The following is a 24,138-nucleotide window of genomic DNA, read 5'->3' as shown; positions in this document are numbered from 1 at the left end:
CTGCCAGTGAGGCAGGACATATCCAGGGATGGTAACAGTTATGCTGGGGACAGTCATATTCATGGAAGCTTACCTTACAGACTATGTCAGGCTATTGCTTGACTAGTCTGAGAGACAGCTCTCCCAATTTTGGCATGAACCCCAAGATTTAGTCAGGAGGACTTTGCAGAGTCGACAGCTGTTTCTGCCATTGTCTTTTCCAGTACCTAGGCTGATGCCAGGCGATCAGTCCGGTTTCATTTCTTCGAGAATTTATAGTAATTGGTACAACTGAGTGGCTTGCTAGGCCATTTCACAGGGTAACTGAGAGTCAACCACATTGCAGTGGGTTTGTGAGAATAGCAGATTTCCTTCCCCAAAAGATGTTAGCGAACCAGATGGATTTTTCTGATAATTGACAATGATTTCATGATGTTCAGTGGATTCTTATTTCCAGATTTGTTTTTGGAGTACTAAGAGGCATTTAATGAGGTAGCTTACAAAAAGTGAAACCGTAAGGTAAGAACCAATGATGCTGAATGTAGCATACTGACATGGACAAAGAATTAGCTAATGGGCAGGGAACAGTGAGTGGGGAAAAAAGGCTTCTTTTCAGGTTAGCCAAGTGTGAACAGTGGGGCTCCATAGGGATCAGTACTGGGACCACAACTGCTTATAGTATATATTAATGACATGGAGAAAGGAAGCCAATGTATTGTAGTCAGATTTGCAGACAACAAAAAAAAAAGGAAAAACAAGTTGCACAAGGGATGCTAACATTTTACAGCGAGATATTGATAGATTAAGTGAGTGGACAAAACGGTACCAAATGGCGTACTGTGTGGGAAAACATGAAGTTCTTCATTTTGGAAGGGAGAGCATAAGAACAGTATTATTTAAATGGAGAAAAATTACAGAAAGCTGAAACATAGAGGCTTAGAGATACTTGCATGCAAAACAGAAAGCTAGCACACAGACGCAGCAGGTAATCAGGAAGATTAATGGAATGTTTGTCCTTGAGAGTTGGAGCATAAATGCAGCAAAGTCTTATTGCAATTGCACAAGGTGCTAGTGAGACCACATCTCAAGTATTATAAGCAGTTCTTGTTCACTTAAGGAAAGATATAATTTCATTGGAGGCAGCTCAGATCAGGTTGACTGGGATGATTGCTGATGTGGTAAGATTGCCATTTCAGCGATGGTTAAACAGCTTAGATAAGACAGCTGAATTCACACGACCTGATGAAGTGTATCCCACGACTTGGTGGGAGGTTAGTGAGGAAACCGTGGGGCCCCTGGCAGAGATACTTGTATCGGTGACAGTCATGGTTAAGTGCCTGAGGATTGAAAGGGTGGCTAATGTTGTGCTATTATTTAAGAAAGATGGTCGGGAAAGGCCAGGGGACTATAGACCAATGAGGCAAATATCTGTGAGGGTTTCCTTTCAGTACTCTGGTTTCCTCCCACAATCCAAAGAAGTGCAGGTTAAGTGGATTGGCCATGCTAAGTTGCCCATAGTGTCCAGGGATGTGCTGGCTAGGTGCATTTGTCATTGAAAATGTAGGGTTACAGGGATAGGGTTGGGGTGGATCTAGGTGGGATGTACTATGAAGGGTCGGTGTGAACTCAATGGGTCGAACAGCCTGCTTCCACACAGTAGGGATTCTTAAACAAAAATTTAAGCAGGTGCATAAATGGGAGAGATTTTGAGAGAAATGGACCAAACACAGACAAACGGTACTAATTTAATTAATATAACTTCTTAGAATCCCTACAGCATGGAAACAGGCACTTGGGCCCAACAAGTCCACAACGACCCTCTCAGCATCTCACCCAGACCTATCATCCTATAGCCCACCTAATCTACACACCACTGAACACTATGGGCAATTTAGCACAGCCAATCCACCTAGCCTGCACTTCTTTGGACTGTGGGAGGAAAGTAGAGCACCCAGAGGAAACCCACGCAGACATGGGGAGAATGTGCAAACTCCACACAGAAAGTGGCTCAAGGGTAGAATCGAACCCAAGCCCCTGATGCTGTGAGGCAGCAGTACTAGCCGCCAAGTGTCCAGTGATGTTACCTCTAAGCTGTCACCTTTTTCTTTGTGAAAATTGGACTACATGGGCAACTTAGACTGAAGGTCCTCTTCCATGCTGTTGACCTCTATGAGTATGACTCTACATTAAGACTCTATTCACCGGAGTTAAAATGAGAGGTGATCTCGTTGAAACATATTGGATTTTTATGGGGCTTGATGGGGTAAAAGCTGAGAGGATGACTCTTGTTTTTGGAGGATATAGCATGAAGGGATGCCAGTTTATGACAGAGACAAGGAGGAATTTCCTTTCTCAGAGGTTTGATGTTCTTTAGAACTCATTGCCACACAGAATTGAGGGGGCAGGCTTCTTGTACACATTTAGGAGAGCCAAATGTCACTGGACTTAGAACTGTTAACTGTTTACTCTTTACAGATGCTACCAGGCCTGCTGAGTTTCTTCACCAATTTGTTTTTGTTCGTCTCAGATTTCCAGCATCAGCAGCTCCTGGTTTTATTTTAGAGAAAGGACAGGAAATGGACATGAGGAATGTTGGAAGAGTCATGGAACATTTGGCTTGAGGAGCCAAATGACCTGCTCATGTTCCTACTACTTATCATTTCAACAGATCAAGATTTATTAATTTTAGAAGATTTAGATCAAAACAGTGTAAGGTTAACTCCACTGACTGGTTGATACCTGAAGAGCTAGGACTGGAAGTATTAGCACTGAAAGGTCAATGGGAAGTCATTAAGACACAAAGAAGCTATAAAAATGGGGCATGTCACAATTGGATTTTGAATCAGAGTCAGAGTCAATTATAACCTTTAATAATGAAAGAGATAACAAACTGTTCTTTGCAAGTAGTTAATACTACATCAACCCTATAATACCTGAAGGCTCAAATAAGGCCTGGACATCAATATCATCAGGAAGGCCAACTTGACTGAGCTCATCCCAATATCTGCTTGTCTGTTCTTCAGAAGCCACTGGAGCATTAATACACGTAGAGATGGGCATTGCAGCATGGCAAGGAGACCTGATACAAAACAGTTCATGAAAAACTGAGCATAAAAGCATTTCAAGATATTTTTGCTTAAGGTTCAACATATTTCTAAAGCTTTAAATTTTATACCTGTACATTGTACAAAGTATTTATAAACAATGAAGGATTATCTGCACAGCCAATGCTGTGAACTGTTCAGGACCTGTGATCGACAGAATGTTTAACATGCAGTAAATTTATTGGTTTATTAAAATATAATCCGAGCAGTGGGCACGTCCTTTTTTTCTTTATTCAATAACAGGATGAGGGCATCATTGGCTAGGCAGCACATTTGCTGCCCATCCCTGATTGCTCAGAGGGCAGTTAACAGTCAACCTCATTGCTGTGGGTCTGGAGTCACATATAGGCCAGGCAAGGATGGCAGCTTCCTTCCCTAAAGAACATTAGTGATCCTCCAGTTGATAGCATAGAATTTTCTGAAAGCTCCATAATTACCTGAAAAGTAATTAAATCAAACAGCAAAATGCTCCCAAGTACAAATAAATTCAATTTAATTTGTTGCAATCATTGACATTTTCAGATAAAGACAGAATCAACAAATGTGAAGACAATTGAGACAAGTGGCACTCATTGATCACTTCACGTTTATCATTTTCACTTTATATGGTGAATGTACAACAACTCAATGAAGTTTAAGTGATCACCATTTGGCATTCAAAGGCATTACCATCACTGAATCCAATTCTGAAAATCATATGGGGTTAGCATCGACCAGACATTGAACTAGTCCAGCCATATGAATATTGCGGATACACGAACAGGTCAGAGGCTAGGAATTCTTCAATGAATATCTCATTTCCTCACTCCCAAGACCTACCTAAAAGGCACAAATCGGAAGCGTTACAGGAAACTTTCCACTTGCAGTTAAAGAAGCTAGATGCCATCCGAGACAACAAAGTCCATTAGTCTAGCACCACATCCACAAATATTCACTCCCTCTACCACTGACTTCATTTAATTTCACTCATGGGACGAGGCTTTCTCTAGGTACGCCAGTATTTATTATCTTGCCCTAACTTCCAGGAGTTAATCACATTGCTGTAGATCTGGAGTCACTTGTAGGTCAGACCAAGTAAGGATAACAGTTTTCCTTCCCTAAAGGGCATGAGTGAACTAGATGAGTTTTTCTGACAAATCAATGGTTTCATAGTCATGATTAGACCCTCAATTCCAGATTTTTATTCACGTTCTTTCATTGTTATGAAGTTTGGAAGGGTATTTGATGTTTGTAAAATGATGGGGGGGGGGGGGGGGGGGGAAGAGAGAGAGAGAGAGGGAGAGAGAGAGAGAGGGAGAGAGAGGGGGAGAGAGAGGGGGAGAGAGAGGGGGAGAGAGAGGGGGAGAGAGAGGGGGAGAGAGAGGGGGAGAGAGAGGGGGAGAGAGAGGGGGAGAGAGAGGGGGAGAGAGAGGGGGAGAGAGAGGGGGAGAGAGAGAGGGAGAGAGAGAGGGAGAGAGAGAGGGAGAGAGAGAGGGAGAGAGAGAGGGAGAGAGAGAGGGAGAGAGAGAGGGAGAGAGTGAGTGTGTGGTCCCTTTAAAATATGATGCAATTTTCTAGTCTTGGAGATTTAAAACAATGTCTGCTGACAGCAGCAGATGCACAGAGTTTTTGAAATTGAAACACTGTATCAAAAGGCTATACTGTTAGCAGGCAAAGTAGCATTTTTACCTAGACAACAGGTTTTTGAATTTAGCCAATTAATTTAAACGAGGCCCCAGACACAAAACACACGAATTTAAATCTGATGGTTTTGACAACCTGGGACCAACCCTATTGTAAGAAAATAATAGGTAATCAAGGGAATAAAAGACAACATTTGAAATTCATGAGAGTCAACTGTTATCCGTTAAGAAAATTGCTCTCACAGAATTCTAAGCACTCAAAACCACCATCATCTAAACTTACGGTACAGCGGCACTCTTAGCAAATATGCCAGATGAGAATTCGATGGACAAAGGCACTCCTAACTGAGGATCAATAAAGGGGGTGCAGAGCATTCAAGACGACTTATCCTGGCTGTAATTTTGAAGAGACTAAAATTTTATTACTTTCATTATAAAAATGGGACTTGTATTTACTGGAACTGCATACCATTAGAATTGTGTTTCTTTGGGAATAGTTAGTAGGTAAGGGGGAATTGTTTGGTTGGTTGGTAGTTCGGTTAATTAGTTTACTGTTACAGTTAGATAAATAAATTTAGTTGTTGCTTATAAAGCAACTGCTAGGAGTTCGTTTAATTTAACCATACCTTCCATGACAGATGGGGGCTCGAGTCTAAAACCTGGCAGGATTGTACACAGGATCTGAATGGATTTGGACAGATTTGCGGTACTTAAGGTCTGGCAGACTTAAATAGACTTAGGGATTGGGGTCCTAGACCTATAAAATAAAGCTTAGGTGAGAAATGTAAAGTCTGCTTAAATTCAGTTACTTGTGGTTAGTACAATCAGTTAGAAAATAGTTTTTAACATTGCTAAAGAGGTGCTGGGGTTTAAGAATGTTTCCCTAATCTGCCAAGAACATTTAGTAAGACAGAGGAAGGATATACTATTAGACTTCAGAAACAGGCTAGATTTCAGTTGAAACATTTAAGTGATGGGAAGAAACAGGAACGTAGTATTGATGACATACAACGTAACTAGGGGAACAGATCCTGTTCTCTGCAGCTGTGAGCAAGAGTACCAGAGATGTGATAATAAAATGAGAGGCTGGATGAACACAGCAGGCCCAGCAGCATCTCAGGAGCACAAAAGCTGACGTTTCGGGCCTAGACCGACCCAAAACGTCAGCTTTTGTGCTCCTGAGATGCTGCTGGGCCTGCTGTGTTCATCCAGCCTCACATTCTATTATCTTGGATTCTCCAGCATCTGCAGTTCCCATTATCACCAGTACCAGAGTTGTGCTACCTGCCTCACAGAAGGTTGGGCCCCTCGGAGCTGGTGAAGGACCTGCAGTGGGAGGGGAGGGCTCCAATTATCTCTGCCCATATCGACTTTGATAAAGTTAAAAAGGAGATTTTCCAAAATATTTTGAGCAGTTAGGAGCCAAATTTAAAAAGGAAACCTCCAAGCCAATAATCTCAGGATTTCTACCTTTGCCACAAGCAGACTGGCGTTGAGTAAATCATGTGTAGTACAAACTTTTGTGCAGTAGGAATGGGGTTAAGTTCATGGAGCACTGATGTCAGTATTGGGGTAGGTAGGAGCTGTTCTGGCACGGTGGTTTTACTTGGTATGTTCTGGGATCAGTGCCTAGATGAATTGAATACTAAGGTTGTGGAGAAAACTTTAAATGAATTAGAAGGCATAGGGAGAGGGAGAGGGAAAGGGAAAGGGAAAACGTAGGCTTGCAGAGCAAAATATGGTAGCATTAGGGCAAAACTGAACAGGAAGGGACGGAACGTATAAACACAGGAAAACAGCAACAGGGTCAAGTGAGGGTGGCAAAAATTATACAAAGACAGATCTAGTGATTTTTTGCAAAACAAAGAATGAGTGGCACAAATAAGAGTGAATGATTGTGTTCTTATAGCTGTTACATGGTTACGTGCATGTTTATGTGATCAAAACTGAGAATTACATGTTCAAGGATATGTGACTTTATGAGGGATGGACAGAAAGAAAAGGGTGGTGAGGTAGATTTGTTAGCACAAGATGGAATAAATTTGATAGCAAGCAATGATATTGAATGGGAAGACGTAGAATTCACATAGGTGAGGAAGAAATAAGGGGAAAAAGACATTGGTGGGGAGTAGCCTTTAGGCCCCTTTAACAGTAAATGCTCTAGAGGGCAGAGAATAAATCAGTGGATAATGAAGTAATAACAAAAGCAGTTCAACAATCTTCAGTGACTTTAATCTCCATTTATACATTGGGGAAAATCAAACACGCAGACTTAGCCACAAAGGAGAATACTTGAGCGTATTCAGGGCAATTTCTTAGAACAATTTATTGTAGATCCAATCAGGGATGAGGCTATTTTGGATCATGCAATGCATAATGCGGCAAGTTCAATAGATGATCACAGAGTAACAGAGAAATGATATCACTGGACTGTTCATCCAGAGACCCAGGTAATGTTCCAATCCTGCCAAGGCAGATGGAGGGATGGGAATTCAATTTTTTAAAAATATGTGGAATTAGGGTCTAATGATGGCCATGACTGTTGGAAAAAACCCATCTGGCTGATTGCAAAGGGGTAATGTGTCTGTGGGGTGGTCTGCCAGAAGAAGTGGAAGAGGCTGGTGTAGTTGCAGCATTTGAAAGGCATCTGGATGGGTATAAGTGGGAGGGGTTTGGAGGGACGTGGGACAGGTGCTGGCAGCTTGGATTAGAGATTGACTCGGGATATCTGGTGGAATGGACGATTTGGACCAAAGGGTCTGTTTCTGTGCTGTACATTTCTATGACTCTATATCTTTTAGGGAAGGAAGTGGCCATCCTTACTTGGTCTGGTCTATATGTGACTCCAGACCATATCAGGTGGTTGTTGACTATCAACTTGTTTGGGCATTTAGGGATGGGCAACATAGGAAGGCTGACACCTTCATTGGATGAATGAATAAAAACTAAATGAAAAATGCCCTAGGACCATTACATGAGAATTTAGCATTCAGTGAAGAGAAGAAACTTTGATTAACAGTTGCTTTTGATCCAAGGTAATTACACAGAAGCAGAGCAGATTTGGCTGTAGTGGACTGGGCAAGTGGTTTCAGCAGAAAAAACAGTTGATAAACAGTGCAAGATGTTGGAGAAAATAGTTCATTGCTCATAACAAAGATATAGGTCATTAAGGAAGGGGATAATTGGGCCATGATCAACCAAAGGATGCTACTACTATCAAATTCAAAGAAAAAATATACCATGTGGCAAAGGTCAGTGGTAACACAGAATTTAAAACTGTTAAAACCAAAAACAAAAGGCCAAAAAAAGGGATTAAATAAACCAAGTTAGCAAGTAAGACCAAAACAGGCAGCATAACTTCAAACTTTCTAAAAATGGAACAGAAAGACTAAAATGAACATAAAAACCAAGAGAACTGTGGCTACTGTCAATCAGGAACAAAAACAAAGTTGCTCGAAAAGTTTAGCAGGTCTGGCAGCGTCTGTGAAGGGAAAACCAGAGTTCATGTTTTTGGTTCAGTGACCCTTACTCGGAAAACCCTTCTGAAGAAGAGTCATCGGACCAAAAACATTAACTCTGTCCTTTTCTTCACAGATGCTGCTAGATCGGCTGAGCTTTTCTGGCAACTTTGTTTTTGTCCATGTAAAATTAACATAAGAGTCTTACAGAGCGAGGCTGGGCAAAATAGTAATAACAAGGAACCAGTAAATGGCAGAGATGTTGAATAAACACTTTGCATCAATCTCCTATATTAGTATCTTGGATATAGGGATTGAAATTACTAGATAGAAATTGCAGATCACCCTGAAATAAGTGGGGAAGTAAGCTGCAATGAGGAAAGTGCGATGAGAAAAACTGCAAGTGAAGAAAGGTTTTGTGAATAGGCCAAAATTTGGCTGATGAAGTTGAATGTTCATAAGTGCAAGATTTTGGTTGCAGGAATAGAAAGGCAACTTATTCTGTTGACCTGCTCACCGAACTGGCTTGTTTTTGTTCAGACATTTTGTCACCATGCTAGGTAACATCACTAAAGCCTCCAATGAAGCGATGTTGTTCTACTCCACTTGGAATTTTATACTGTCTGACAATAGCTCACCATAACGGACCGGACAATATAAAATTCCATGCGGAGTAGAACAACATCATTTCATCGGAGGCTTTAGTGATGTTACCTAGCATGGTGACCAAACAACCCAACGAAAACAAGCCAGCTTGGCGAGCAAGTCAACAACCTCACGCATAACTCAAGCTACAAATCTTTGCAAAAATCTTAAAAGAACATTATCCACATGGAGAGAAACTTCAGGGTACTTTAGTGCAGAAGAACCTGACTGTCCTCATGAATCTCAGAAAACTAGTATGCAGGTACAGCAGGCTGTAGGAAGGGCAAATGCAATTTTGGCATTTATTACAAAAGGAATACTGTATGAAAATAGGAAAGTGTTGCTGCAACTGTACAAGGCATTACAGGGGTCACACCTGGAGTTCTGCGTAGAATTTTGGTCTCCTTACTTGAGGAATTAATTGTTGCACTGGAGGCAGTTCAGAGGTAGGATCACTAGATTGATTCCAGAGATGAGAGCTTTGTCTTATGAAGACGGTTTGAGCAGTTCAGGCCTACACTCTCTAGAGTTCAGAAGAATGAGAGGTGAGCTAATCGACGTATAAAAGATGCTAAAGGATTGACAAAGTAGACACAGAAAGCAATGTTTCCTCATGTGGGGCAATCTAGAACAAGAGGTTTAAGATAGCTTTAGGATAAGCAGTGAAAGGCTTAAGAGAGTGTGAGGAGAAATTACTTCTCTCAAAGTTGTGAATCTGTGGAATTCATAACATCAGAGTGTGGTGAATGCTGTGACTGAGTAAATTTAACAGCAGACAAACGTTTAACAAGTAATGAATTTTAGAGTAATGGAGAGTGGGCAGGAAAGTGCAGTTCAGACTGAGACAATCAGCCATTTTCACATCAAATGGCAGAGCACGACACAAGGGCTGAATAGCCTACTTCTGCTCCTACTTCTTACATTTACTACATACCAAAAATACTAAATAACCAAGGGGCAAAAGAGGGAGTGAAAATAAATACAATAACTATCACTAGTGATGAAGTACTAAGGAACTGAAGGGATTAAAGGCAGATACCTCCTCTGGATCTGCTGAGCTGTTTCGTAAGCTATAAAAGAAAGTAGTTACAGAAACAGTGGATGCAGGGATAAACATACAAGAATTCAGATTCTGGAAAAGTCCCAGAGGATTTGAGAACCGCCAGTGTAACACCTTTCTCTAAAAGCTGAAGCAGACGAATAAACACAAGTAACTACAGCCCAGTTAGCGGAAACCAGTCGCTGGGTAAACGTTTGACTCCATTATATAAAAGAATGGCATTTAGAAACACTTAAGATAGTCAAGGAGAATCAGAATGGCTTCACGGATGGGACATCATGTCCAACATACCTATTTCAATTCTTTGAGAAGATTACAAGTAGGTTAATAAAGGGGAACAAGCGGACACAACATAGCTGTATTTCTAAAAAGGGTTTGATAAGGGGCTAAATAAAAGACTACTTCATAAGGTAAGAGCTCATAGGGGTGGGAGTACTATATCAGCATGGAGAGACTTGGCTAACTAAAAGACGACAAAGAATTGGGATGGGGTGGGCCACATTTTCAGGATGGCAACTTACAAATAGTGGAGTGCTACAGGAATCAGTGCTGGGACCACAATTGTTGACAATAGATGATGGAAGTGAAGGAATGGATTTCCTCTAGATTCTCCAGTATCTTCCCACTATCCAAAAATATGCAGGTGAGGCAGACTGACCATGTTAAATTGCCCAGTGACCAGGGATGTGTAGGTTAGATGGAGCCGCCACAGGACATGCATGACAGGTATCTGGAAAGAACTGACACGTAATCATACCAGCACCATTCATAACCAGTGAAGTGTTAGCTGAATGTGTAGGACCATGATTGAAAACGAAAGCAGGTCATCAGCATATCCTTACAACTGTGGATATGACAAACCAACTCATAAGCTATTCCTTTAAGGATCATGATAGTACAGGTAGTAGAAAATTTAACTATTTTTTTGAAGTCATTATGTAGATGCAAATTAGAGACACAGTCTGATCAAGGTTCTGACTCTACATCTAAAGTTGTCCAGAAATAACCACCAGACATCCAGTTGAAATTCCAGTTGAAATTAACTGCATGTCATCTGTAAACATCAGACTTTCAATCATGATTAAGGCATACTTGTACAAATTCCCACCTGACTGGGACAAAGGCTTAGATTTGTTACTCTTTGTTAGCAGCAATTCCGTAAATTAATCTACTGGCTTAGTTCATGTGAATTCGTTTTTGGGCATGAGATTAGTGATCCATTAAAACTGATTAGAAAAAAATGCTTGAACCAAAAAGATGAATCATCAACGTTGGATTACATGTCCATGTTCCTAGGAAGACTCTCTGGAGTATACAGGGTAGCAAAAGAGCTTATCAATGCTTCGTAAGTGAAGTTGAAACCAATCAGCAGATTGGCATTCAACAACTCTAATATTTCAAGCGGAAATGAACTGTTGCCACTCTTGCCTTTGCTTGATGAATCATTGAAAGCAAAATTCAATGGCTCATGAGATTTTATATCCCCATTTGCATTTGTGGGATATGGGCATCGCTGGCTGGGCAACATTTCTTGCCAATCCCTAGATGTCCTTGAGATGGTGGTGATGAGCTGTCTTCTTGAATCGCTGCTGTAGGTTGACCTACAATACTATTAGGGAGGGAACTCTAGGGTTCTGATCCAGCGAGTGAAGAAACAGTGATATATTTCCAAGACAGGATGGTGAGTGACTTGGAGGTGGTGGTGTTCCCGTATGTCTACTGCCCTGGTCCTTCCAGATGGAAGTAGGTGCGGGCTTAGAAGGTGGTGTCTGAGGATCTCTGGTGAATTGCTGCAGTGTATCTTGTAGATAGTACACACTGTTGCAATGGGTGTGTTAGTGGAGGAATGAGAGGATGCTTGCCAATCAAGCAGGCTGCTTTGTCCTGGATGGTGTCAAGCTTCAAGTGTTATTGGAGCTGCACTCATCCAGGCAAGTGGGGAGTATGCCATTACACTCCTAACCTTTGCCTTGGCTTTGAAGAGTTAGGAGGTGAATTACACGCAACATTATTCCTAGTTTTTAGCCTGCTTTTGCAGCCAGTGTTTATGCAGTGAGTCCAGTTGACTCTCTGGTCAATGATAACACCCAGGATCTTGATAGTGGGGAATTCAGCTATGGTAACAACATTGAATGTCAAGGAACGGTGGTTAGAATGTTTCTTACTGGTGATAGTCGTAGCCTGGCCCTTGTGTGGCGCGAATGTTACTGTGACTTGTCAGCCTAAGCCTGGATATTGTGCAGATCTTGTCACATTTGAACATGGACTTCTTCAGTATCTGAGGAGTCACAAATGGTGCTATACATTGTGCAATCATTGGTAAACATCCCCATTTCTGACCTTATGATACAGGGAAGGTCACTATGAAACAGCTGAAGATGGTCCTAGGTCACTATGAAGAACTGTTGCAAAGATGTCCTGGAGCTGAGATAATTCACATCCAAAAACTACGACCATCTTCCTATGCATCAGGTATGACTCAACCAATGGAGAGTTTGCACCCTGATACGCATTGATTCCAGTTTTGCTAGGGCTTCTTGATGCCACACCCGGTCGAATGTAGCTTGATATCAAGCGCTGGCACTCTCACCTCACCTCTGGAATTCAGTTCTTTTGTCCGTGTTTGAATCAAGGCTGTAATGAGGTCAGTAGCTGAGCGACTCTGGCAGAACCCAAACTGGGCGCCACTGAGCAGATTATTTCTGAGCAGGTGCTGCTTGATAGCACTGTTGATGACACGTTCCATCACTTTACTGACGATTAAGCATAGACTGATGGGGCAGTAATTTGTCAGAGTAGATTTGTCGTGCTGTGCATGTACAGGACATTCTTGGTAAACTTATAGCAATTTTTCACATTGCTGGGTAGATACCAGCGTTGTAACGGTACTGGAGTAGCTTGGTTAGAGGAGCGGCAAGATCTGGAGCACTATTCAGTACTATTGCCGCATGTTGTCAGGGTCCATAGCCCTTACGGTATCCAGACCTCCAACCGTTTCTTACTATCACGTGGAGTGATTTGAATTGCCTGAAGACTGGGATCTGTAATGTTGGAGAGCACTAGTGGAGGCGGAGATGGATCATCCACTCGGCACTTCTGGCTGAAAACTGCTGCGAATGCTTCAGCCTTATCTTTTGCATCAATGTGCTGGGTTCTTCCCTCTGAGGATGGGGATTTTGTGGAACCTCCTCCTCCAGAGAGTTGCTTAATTGTCCACCGCCGTTCACGACTGGATGTGGCAGGAATATAGAGCTTAGATCTGATCCGTTGGTTGTGGACTTGCTTAGCTTTGTCTATCACCTGCTACTTTTGCTGTTTAGCGTGCAAGTAATCCTGTTGATACGTTTTATTCAGGTATGCCTGGTGCTGCTCCTGGCACACCCTCCTGCACTCTCCATTGAACCAGGGCAGATCCCCTGGCTTGATCGTAATGGTTGAGTGGACGATATGCCGGGCCATTAGGTTAAAGACTGAGGAGTACAGTTCTGCTGCTGTTGATGGCCCATAGTGCTTCATGGATGCCCAGTCTTGAGACGCTAGATCTGTGCGAAGTCTGTCCCATTTAGCACAGTGATAGTGCCACACAACACGATGAGACTTATTCTCAATGTGCAGGTGGGACTTCATCTCCACAAGGACTGTGCAATGGTCACCCTTACCAATACTGACATGGACAGCTGGCAGATTGGTAAGGATGAGGTCAAGTATATTCTTCCCTCTTGTTGGTTCCTCACCACAGATGAAGTCTAGCAGCTATGTCCTTTAGGACCCAATCAATAGTGCTGCTGCTGAGCCACTCTTGGTGGTGGACGTTGAAATCCCCCATGCAGAGTACATTGTGTCCTTTTGGCCATCTTCAGTGTCCCCTCCAAGTGTTGTTCAACATTGAGGGGTACTCGTGCATTATCTGAGGGATGTATGTGGTAATCAGCAGGTTTCCTTGCCCATGTTTAATGTAAAGCCATGAGACTTCATGGGGTCTAGAGTCAATGTTGAGGACTCAGACAGCAACACTCTCCCAACTGCATACCACTGTGTTGCCACCTCTGCTGGGTGTGTTCTACCTGTGGGACAGGACATATCCAGGGATGGTGATAGTGATGGTGAATGGTCATGGCGGTGTCTCGGACACTGTCTGCAAGGTATAATTCTGTCAGCATGACTATGTCAGGCTGTTGCTTAACTAGTCTGACAGACAGCTCTCCCAATTTTGGCACAAACCCCCAGATGTTAGTGAGGAGGACTTTGCAGGGTCAACAGGCCTGATTTCTGTCAGTCTTTTCCAGCAGCTCAGTGGATGCCGGGTGATCTGTCCGGTTTCACTTCTTTGAAACTTTGCAGCAATTGATACAAATGACCTGGGGTCAAATCCTGCCACTGCAGAAGGGAGAATTCAAATTTAATAAAGAATCTGGAATGAAGCGTCTAATGAAGACTATAAAGCCATTATTGATTATCAGAAAAAACCCATCTGGTTCACTCACTGACGTGCCTCAGGGAGGGAAATCATTCATCCGTACCCGGTCTGGCCTACATGTAATTCCAGACCCACAGCAATGTGGTTGACTCTTAACTGTCCTCTGGGCAATTAGGGATATGAAAAAAATGCTGCCTGGCCAAAGCCACCCACGCCCCATGACTGAATTTTAAAAATCAAATCACATACTGCATTACTGTCATTCCCTTCCTTGTTCCTAACCCCTCCTATCACATCCGCAACAAACCCCCCCAAAACTCTTTAGTAAGATCTACTGAATTGATCCATTGCTAAGAAACCATAACTGACAACCAACTAAAATTCTGACTTGGACAAGATCCAGTTTGGCTCCTAGGACAGATTACATCACCACATTTCAATATCACTGAAAACTGATGAAGAAGATGTCAAAATAAACAAATATGGTTCAGTTCCGTTCCAACATTTCTACAGAAAATAGCAAATTGCTTAGGGAAGTGATATGAAGGTATATGGAGCCTTGATTGTTTGAGCTTAAGACAAAACAAGCAAGGATTACACACTTAGCTTAATCCATTCCATCACCTAGGCCACAGTACGCAACCATAAATCTTTTAAGGAAACTGGTTAAATTAAAATATTAACAGTGGATAACAAAGTAATATAAACATCTGGCCTTTTGCCTAGAATGGCAGACTAAAGGATAGATGATTCAGTCTCATTCCTGAGACAACTGGTGATGCAGACAATGTCTCAGATGGTTCAAATCGGATTTATTCAGCCACAAATACAACTTTTCAAATTACAAAGTGGCCCATGTCTTCACGCAAGACACGGGAAATATCTAGATTCCTTATTGCCTTGAACTTGCTTGCTGTTATCATCAGCTTTGACAACAGAGGCTAATCATCACTCCATGCTATTCAGTGTTATTATCATCACTGAATCTACCAGTAATCCCTCACAATGTTACTAATGAACAGAAAAATCAACCGGACCAGTCATCTAGCTGCTGTGATTTAGATTACACCAGAGGCTGGCCATTTTGCAGCAAATGGCTCACCTCCTTCAGTCCCTAAAAAGTTTCTTTAACAAGGCATACCACAAAGTAGGAGTGTGACAGAACTTATTTGCTCAGACAGATACAAATACAAACAGCATGGACACTATCCAGGGCATAGTAATTCTTCTGACTGTTAAGTCAAGCCCCTTTAATGTCACACAGCAGCCGCATAATCTATAAGCTCGATGCAACAAAATAAGTTGTCAAGACTTTTGTGGCAGTATCTTCCGAACATGGAACCTTTGTCAGCTAGGTGAAGTGAAATAACATTGACTCAGAGGCATACAACTTTCTGACTTGGACATGTTTAATGTTGATCATTCTCCCAAGGTCAAATGCTAGAGCTCCAAATAGTCTGCAACAGTTCAAGAAAGCAGGACACCAGCACCTCCTCAAGGACACCTTTGACAGCAAAAATGACAGCACTGTCAGCAAAGTCTGTTTTGAGTCTTAGGCCTGTCTCTGATTTGTATCATAACCAGTTACTCTTGACTTTTGGTAACAAGTTATTATGGGCTAAACTGAATAGTAACTTCAGGCATTTGCCTGTGCGATTAAAATGTGGAAATATTTAAGCTATTAACAAAAATACATCACTTCTTAACAGGATACACTGTTGCCTCCAAATAAGATTTGACACGGCAGTGCACAACTTCAGAAATTTATTACACACGCTCACTAATTTCACCACTGGAGACTGTCAGACTAGCAGAGGCAGGACATAAAAGGAGATCTCCTTCTAGTATCTACTAGATGAATTTTTCTCAGGGCATTTTTTAAAAAAATATGATCACTTCTCATTTTTTTAAGCTCCTGTAAGTAAATGTCCAACCTATTAAATGAAAATAATGTCTTCATGCAAGGAATGAGTGAGGTGAACCTGCTCTGAATTGCTCCTGATGCAATTTTATCATTTTGCAATAAAAGCACCAAAACTGTACACAGTATGCTAGATGTGCTCTCACTATGCATCTGTACAACTGCAGTAAAACTTCCCTATCGTTCTACTCCTGTTGCAATAATCACAAATATTCTATTTGCCTTTCTAATCACTAGCAGTATCTGTATACTAACTTGGCGATTCATGTATCTCTGTGCCACAGACTTCTGCAATTTGTTTATAAAATACTTGAGTGCTCAGCTTCAACTTAGCCACTAACCTATTCTCATACATTCGCCCCATGTCAATTGTGCTTTGCATTTTCTCGATACAGTTTAGTTCTATTCTGAGCACTGACATTTATAGGAACTCTCTTAAACTGCTGCATTTTAATTTCAATTTCTTTCATTATTGAGGGAGTTCCAGCTTTGGATGTCCTTCCTTGCCACCTCAAATAATTTTTAGTTTGCATTTGAAATATCTCTTCTTCAAAAATTCTCCATTGCTTATTTATCTGGCAACCTTTGTTTCCATACCAGAGTCAGATCTTTTTCAACTCAATGAAATTAACATTTTTTCAGTTGAGAACTTTCACTATTGTACCTTCATGTTACCATTCTAAACCTAATGACATTAAAGTATTTAATTTTGCTGTATGGCTATCAACAACAAACACAATTAGATGCATTTATTTGCAAACACACAAACCAATATTATCAAAACATTTGATGCACAATTCACACTTACCCATAATTCTTCATCTTTATAAATTAAACTATAATATAAATGTCCCTCCTGTGTTTATTGCATGAGGGAGTGATTGATAATCCAAGATTTACAGTAAAAATTTTCATTTATTCAAGTTTTGCCTTAAATGAATGGTCACAGCTGTGCTCCTTACCAAAAATGCAAACTAATGAAATTCAAATTCTTCATGTATTTACTATTAATTAGGCATCTCCTAGGCATTGCCAATAGTGAGACTGAGAATAAATCGTTTTACAACTAGTAATGCAGAGTCTCAATGTTTAATTAGGAAAATTCATGGCTCATCCAATACTGGGTCCCAGTTGAATAGTTCAACAGCACAGTGAGTAGAGGCAGCACCAACAATATCAATTCTATTTCTGTGTTTATCAACATACTTCCTCCCATTTGTAGACCTTCCCTCATTATTTCTGAGGAGTTGAGAGACTCTGTATGCTTTTCTTGGAGCCTGATCTTGAGCAACCCAATATTTTGTTTTCCCTTTTGATAATGGATAGCTTCAATCCTATCACAGAACACTTTCTCGCATTCCAACATCATAATCAACAAAATGTAAGCACACAATGCCTAAATACAACTTTGATTTTTCATAGTTTCTAGCAAATTTCCTCCTGTAACCTCATCCACTTCCATGCTTGCATCTTTACTTGCCATGGAGCCAAACACCACTAAAAGAATAGACAGATTAAACATGTGAAACTCAATACTGAACTCAGTTATGCAGAGTATTAAATAATTCAATCCTTCACTGAAGTACAAAGGGTATATTAGCTTAAGAGCCTCTTTATTTACGAAGTTCTCTTCACTTTTGTCAAATTCAATAATTATGTAATAGACTTGGGAAAGTAAGTGCTTGGTTTTGAAGATTAGAAAATAGAAACAACAATAAAAAGAAACAGAATTATAAATTTACAAACGACCATTGATTTGATGATGTGCCTGGTACTTTCACAATTAATTTATTTGTGGCCAGTGTTTCATTGATATATAGGTCTGTGAACTTCTTAATTCACAACTGTCGATCTATCCATTTAATTCAATTATATCTATTGCCACAGTAACTGAATTGATTTGATGCCCATTGCTGTTTTAAATCGTTTCCTGATTCCGACACAAACATTTTTCTTTGCGTCAATTTAACAACAGCAGGTTAGCTCACACTATTCAGCTAAATTTGCTGTGAAGGCGAACAGAAGTCTATTTTCTGTGTGAAATCCCACACAGACTCAAAACTTGCTAAATCAGTGACCACAAACAGAGAATTTACACTTTGTGCCATGCAAGCACAGTAAAAATCTAATTTGTGGTAATTAAATTCAAACAACAAATCTTCTGAATCAATTACAAAACATATCTGTTTGATCTTTGCCACCGAATGCCCTGCTTAAGCAAAACTTTGAAACACAGGAGGGGCAGATGAGGTAAAGACCCTGAGACAGGCAGTCAGCATCACTTACACAGGTGAGCATACTGACTGAAGATAGCATTGAGGACAGACTACACTGGGAACCACGTCTTGTAACTGGCTCTTAATTTGGTCGGGTAAAAAGCTGACTGGTGAATATCGGCAAGTCTTTCTACAATTTTAATTGCAAGAGAGAGACAGTGCTTAAAAAGTTATAGGGTAGTAGGTAAACGTGGCCAGGTGGAGTGTACAGCTCCAAGCGTGTCAAGTTATGGCCATACCACCTGCCCCAGGCAAACATCTGCAGGTACTATTAGCAAAACAAGCTTGAATCCCTGTTTTTAGAATTTGGGCGTCAGCTCAAGTTATTACTCAGGTGCAAAGCAGAGGGCTACATGGGTAGCATGCAGAGGCAGGTGTTAATATGACTGGTGCAAAAGCATACTGACAGTCTCATAAGCATGTAAGGGTGTGAAAACAGTGTGTGGACAGGAGGAACACAAGTAATGACGAATTACACTGTCAGCTAACAGTCAGGCATTTTTGCAACCATTAATGCAACTCCAGAAATGGTATGTTTTCTCCCTGGTGGCAGAGTAAATGATGTTACAGAACAGCTGCAGGACACTCTGCTACACGAAGGTGCCCAACCAGATGAAATGGTCTGCGCTGTTACCAATCATTTGGGTAGGAATGGGGACAAGGTGCTGAAAGCAGATTTCAGGTAGTTAGGTAGACATGCCTTTCAGTTTTTTAAGGCAGTGGTCTCAAGATTACTCCCAATCTCATGTGCAAGCACAGAAGTAAGAGATGGAGCGTATGAATACATGGCTAATGATTGGTGTAGCAGGATGAATATCAGATTTCTGGGCCAATGGGACCATTCTGTGGAAGGTGGGTACATATATAAGCCACACAGGTGACATGTGAATAGGGCTGGAATATATACACCCTTACTGAGAGATGCGCTGGTGCTGTTAGAAAGGGTTAAAATGAGGTTGGCAGGGAAATGCAAACTGGAGAATAAATTCAGAGGAGGAAACAAAGCAGAAACTTTAATGAGGCAAAGACACATGTACAAAGAGATTTTAAAAAATTTAGTCAAGAAAGTTGACAGTATTACCAAAGTTGACACGCAAATGCATGAAGAATGGTGAATAAAGCCATTATGTGAAGTCACAATAAATATAGCACCTTTGCCATAACAACAACTTAGCTTAAAGTGGTGAAAGGACAGCTGCTTAACACCTCCTGGGTCCAATTTTCAAACAGGATAGAGACAGGGATTTAAAAAGTGAGCGTACAGTTAATCACAGCTGTGAAAGTTATACACTAAAATATCAAATATAAGCACAGAAACCCTAAAAAGCAGCCACAAAGTTTGCTCCTCTGTAATACAGACCAAAGAACAATACAGGACAGGAACAGGCCCTTCAGCCTCCAAAAGCCTGCACTGACACATTTTCCCTGACCATATTAAAACTGTCTTAATTTACAATATCCGTACCCCTCTTCTCCATTCCTATTCATGCATTTGTCCAGGTGCTTCTTGAATGCTGCCATTGTGTCTGCTTCTATCACCACCTCTGACACCGCGTCCCAGACATTCAGCACCCTTTGTGTGAAAAACCTGCCTCGCACATCTCTTAAAAATTACCTCTCGCACATTCAACATGTGTCTCATAACAATTAGCCCTGCATCTTGGGAACAAGCCTTACACTTTTCACTCTATCCATGCCATTCACAATCTCAAATTTCTATCAGGCCGTCCCTCAACCTCCTGCATTCCAGTGAAAACAACCCCAGTCTAGTCAACCTTCCTTCAGAGCTAAAATCCTCCATTCCAGGCAACCTCCTGATAAACCTTTTCTCTACTGGCTCCAAATCATCCAGATCCTGCTGGTAGTGTGGTGACCAGAAGTGGACGCAAAATTCGAAGTGTAGCCTAACTAAAGTTCTACAAGCTGCAGTATACCTTGTCTATCCTTATACTCAATGCACCTTCCAATGAAGGCCAACATGCCATAAGCTGTTTTTACTACCTTATCTACCTGCACTGCCACCTTCAGTGATCTGTGGACAGGCACACCCAGATCCCTCCGCATGCTGATACTCCCAAGGCTTCTGCCATTCACTGTATAATTTTCACCTGTACTTGACCTTCCAAAATGCATCACTTCACATTTGTCTGGATTAAACTCCATCCGCCATTGTTCTGCCGATGCCTCCAACTGATCTCCACCCTGTATATCCTCTGACAATACTCCTTAGTATCCACAACTCTGCTAATCCTTGTACCATCTGCAAACTTACTAATTAAACCAGCTACGTTTTCCTCCAAATCATTTATGTACATCTTGAACAGATGTCCTAGCAGTGATACCTGTGAAACACCACTAGTAACGGCTCTCCATTCTGAAAAGCATCCTTCTGCCGCAACCTTCTGTCTGCTACAACAAAGCCAGTTCTGCATCAATCTTGCCAGCTCACCCTGATACCGTGCAACTTCACCTTTTGTATCTCTTTGCCATGAGGGACCTTGTCAAAGGCTTTACTGAAGTCTACGTAGGCAACATCAACTGCTTTTCCCTCAATCATCTTCGTCACTTCCTCAAAAAACTCAATCATGTTAGTTAAGCATAACCTCCCCAACACAACCATGCTGTCTATAACTAATTAGTTCATTTACTTCTAGGTGCATATAGGTCTTGCCCGTGACAACCTTTTCCAATAGTTTCACCATCACCGATATGAGACTCAAGCCTGTAATTTCCACGATTATCCCTATTACCTCACTTAAACAATTCAACAACATTGGCTATTTTCCAGTTTGCTGGGACATCACTCGTGACCAAAGTAGATACAAAGATGTTTGTCAATGTTCCAGCAATTTGTTCTCTTGCCTCCCTCAATATTCTGGGATAGATCACATCAAGGCCAGGGACTTACCTAACTTAATACTTTTTAAGACATGCAACACATTTTTTTAATAGCAAATTGGCTCAGAAACTCTACATTTCTCTTCCCCAAGATCATCCTCCATCAATTCCTTCTTTTTGGTGAATACCGACAAAGTGTTCATTTAGGATCTCACCTACCTCTGCTGGCTCCACACAGATTCCCTCCTTTGTTCTTGGGTGGGCTAATCCTTTCCCTGGCTACTCTCTTGCTTTTTTATATACGTACAAAATGCCTTGGGAGTCTCCTTAATCCTGTTTGTTAATTACTTTTCATGACCCTTTTAGCCCTTCTAATTCCTTGCTTAAGTTCTTTCCCACCGTCCTTGTATATTTCAAGGGCTTCGTCAATTCCCATACTCCTACACCCTTACGTATGCTTCCTTTTTCTTTTTGACCAAGGTCATAACATCCCTGGTCATCCAAGGTTCACACAACTTGCCATACCCATCCTTCATTTTTACCAGAACATACCACTTCTGAACTCTTATCGCCTTAAAATACACCCACATGCCCAATGTAGATCTACCCTACAACAGCCACCTCCAGTCAACATTTTCCAGCTCCTATCTAGTATTGTTGTAATTTGCCTTCCTCCAGTTTAACACCTTCACCTGAGGACTGCCATTATCTCTGTCCATGAGCATCTTAAAACTCAATTATGGTCACTAGTCCCAAAATGCTCCCCCACTGAAACTTCACTCACCTGGTAAGGTTCATTTCCTAAAACCAGATCCACAATAACAGTTTGCCTGTTTGGACTGTTTACATATTGTATCAAAAAATTTTCCTGAATGCATCTTACAAATTCTGCCCTATCCAAGCTCCTAGCACGCAGTGAGCCCCAGTCAATATAAGGGAAGTTAAAATCACCCACAACCACTCTGCTGTTTTTACATCTTTCCGAAATTGTTCTACATATTCTCGCCTCTATCTCCCGCTGGCTTTTGGGAGGCCTGTAGAATATCCCCAGCATTCTGATTTCATTCTTCCTATTCCTGAGTTCTACTCATGGATCTGAGTTTGTTCACTGAGCTGGAAGGTTAGTTTTCAGACGTTTTGTCACCATTCTAGGTAACATCATCAGTGAGCCTCCGATGAAGCGCTGGTGTTATGTCCCGCTTTCTATTTATCTGGTTAGGTTTCCTTGGGTTGGTGATGTCATTTCCTGCGTTGGTGATGTCATTTCCTGTTCTTTTTCTCAGGGGATGGTAGATTGGCTCCAAATCAATGTGTTTGTTGATGGAGTTCCGGTTGGAATGCCATGCTTCTAGGAATTCTCATGCATGTCTCTGTTTGGCTTGTCCTAGGATGGATATGTTGTCCCAATCAAAGTGGTGTCCTTCCTTATCTGTATGTAAGGATACGAGTGATAGTGGGTCATGTTGTTTTGTGGTTAGTTGATGTTCATGTATCCTGGTGGCTAGCTTTCTGCCAGTTTGTCCAATGTAGTGTTTGTCACAGTTCTTGCAAGGTATTTTGTAGATGACGTTTGTTTTATTTGTTGTCTGTATAGGGTCTTTTACCTAGATGTTACCTAGAATGGTGACGAAATGTCTGAAAACTAACCTTCCAGCTCAGCAAGCAAACTCACATCCAGAACCTCAATCTGAGCTACAAATCTTCTCAAAACTCGCTAGTTCTACTCATATTGTCTTGCTGCACACATCCTCTGAACTATTCTCCCTCAGTACAGCTGTGAGATGCTCTTCTACCAGAACACAAGAAAGTCAGAGGAGCAAAATGCTGGCAAATTTCTGAATGCAAAATCAAGACAGCAACAATGGCTAGGGATTTCAACTACCTGAATATCACTTGGGTTGTAAACAGCATGAAAGGCACAAAGGGTGCAAAATTCTTGAACAGATTTAATAGAACTTTGCAGCCTGAACCTAACAAGCCCAAGAAATGGTGTAATTCTAGATTTGGAAATTCAGTATGTCCATAAGTACACTCACCAACTTTTACAGACGCACCACAGAAAGCATTCTACCCAGGTACAAAATAGTCTGGCACGGTAACTGCTCTGCCCAGGACCACACAAAACTTGTGTGAAAGTTGTGTGCCCAGCCCAGGCCATCACGGAAGCCAGCATCCCATCCATGGACTCCATTTACACCTTTCATTGCTTTGGAAAGGCTGCCAATATCATCAAATTCCACCTCCCACATCGGTAATGCTCTCTTCCAACCTCTTATGGCAGAAAATACAGAAGCTTGAACACATGCATCAACAGGGTCACAAACAGCTTTTTCCCTGTTATTAGACTGGAGGGACATCTCTAACTTCATATTGATCTTGCTTGTGCACCTCCTGTGTAGCCATAACCTTATGTGCCTCGCTCTGTCTAAGCACCCTATGATCTGGGCATCCTTGTTTGCCTGTACTGCTTGCAAAACAGGTTTTCACTGTACTTAGATACATGCAATTACAATAAATCAAGTCAGTCAAACCAAGTTTAGTCTTGGAAACTGAAACTGGGCAGATGTAAGAAGCAGCAATGGTTGATCACGTTGGAAATCATTAGATTTGACATCATTATGAAAAAGGGGCAAAGACAGAATATACTGTTGCTCAGTTTAAGTACTGTCATGGCCACTCAGCTCCCAACCTCATTACAGCCTTAGTTCCAACAGGGGCAAAACAGCTGAATTCCAGAGGTGAAGTGAGAGGGACAGCCCTTGCCATTAAGACCACACTTGACCAAGGGTAGCATCAAGGAGCCCGAGCAAAACTGGAA

At 41.5% G+C, this 24,138-nt stretch overlaps 1 protein-coding gene across 14 annotated transcripts in view; it reads right to left on the bottom strand.

The window, feature by feature from the left end:
* kmt2ca (lysine (K)-specific methyltransferase 2Ca) overlaps positions 1–24,138 on the bottom strand; it is a 489,348-nt gene that overhangs the window by 256,440 nt on the left and 208,770 nt on the right. For all 14 annotated transcript variants that reach the window (XM_059639788.1, XM_059639789.1, XM_048520987.2 and 11 more), the window contains one exon: positions 2,913–3,058. In XM_059639788.1, the coding sequence (XP_059495771.1) occupies positions 2,913–3,058 (146 nt within the window). The remainder of the gene's footprint in view (positions 1–2,912; positions 3,059–24,138) is intronic.

The sequence above is a fragment of the Stegostoma tigrinum genome, chromosome 2, assembly GCF_030684315.1.
Source record: "Stegostoma tigrinum isolate sSteTig4 chromosome 2, sSteTig4.hap1, whole genome shotgun sequence".
NCBI classification, from domain to species: domain Eukaryota; kingdom Metazoa; phylum Chordata; class Chondrichthyes; order Orectolobiformes; family Stegostomatidae; genus Stegostoma; species Stegostoma tigrinum.
The sequence above is the reverse complement of the archived record's forward strand: the minus strand, read 5'-3'. Positions and strand labels throughout refer to the sequence as shown.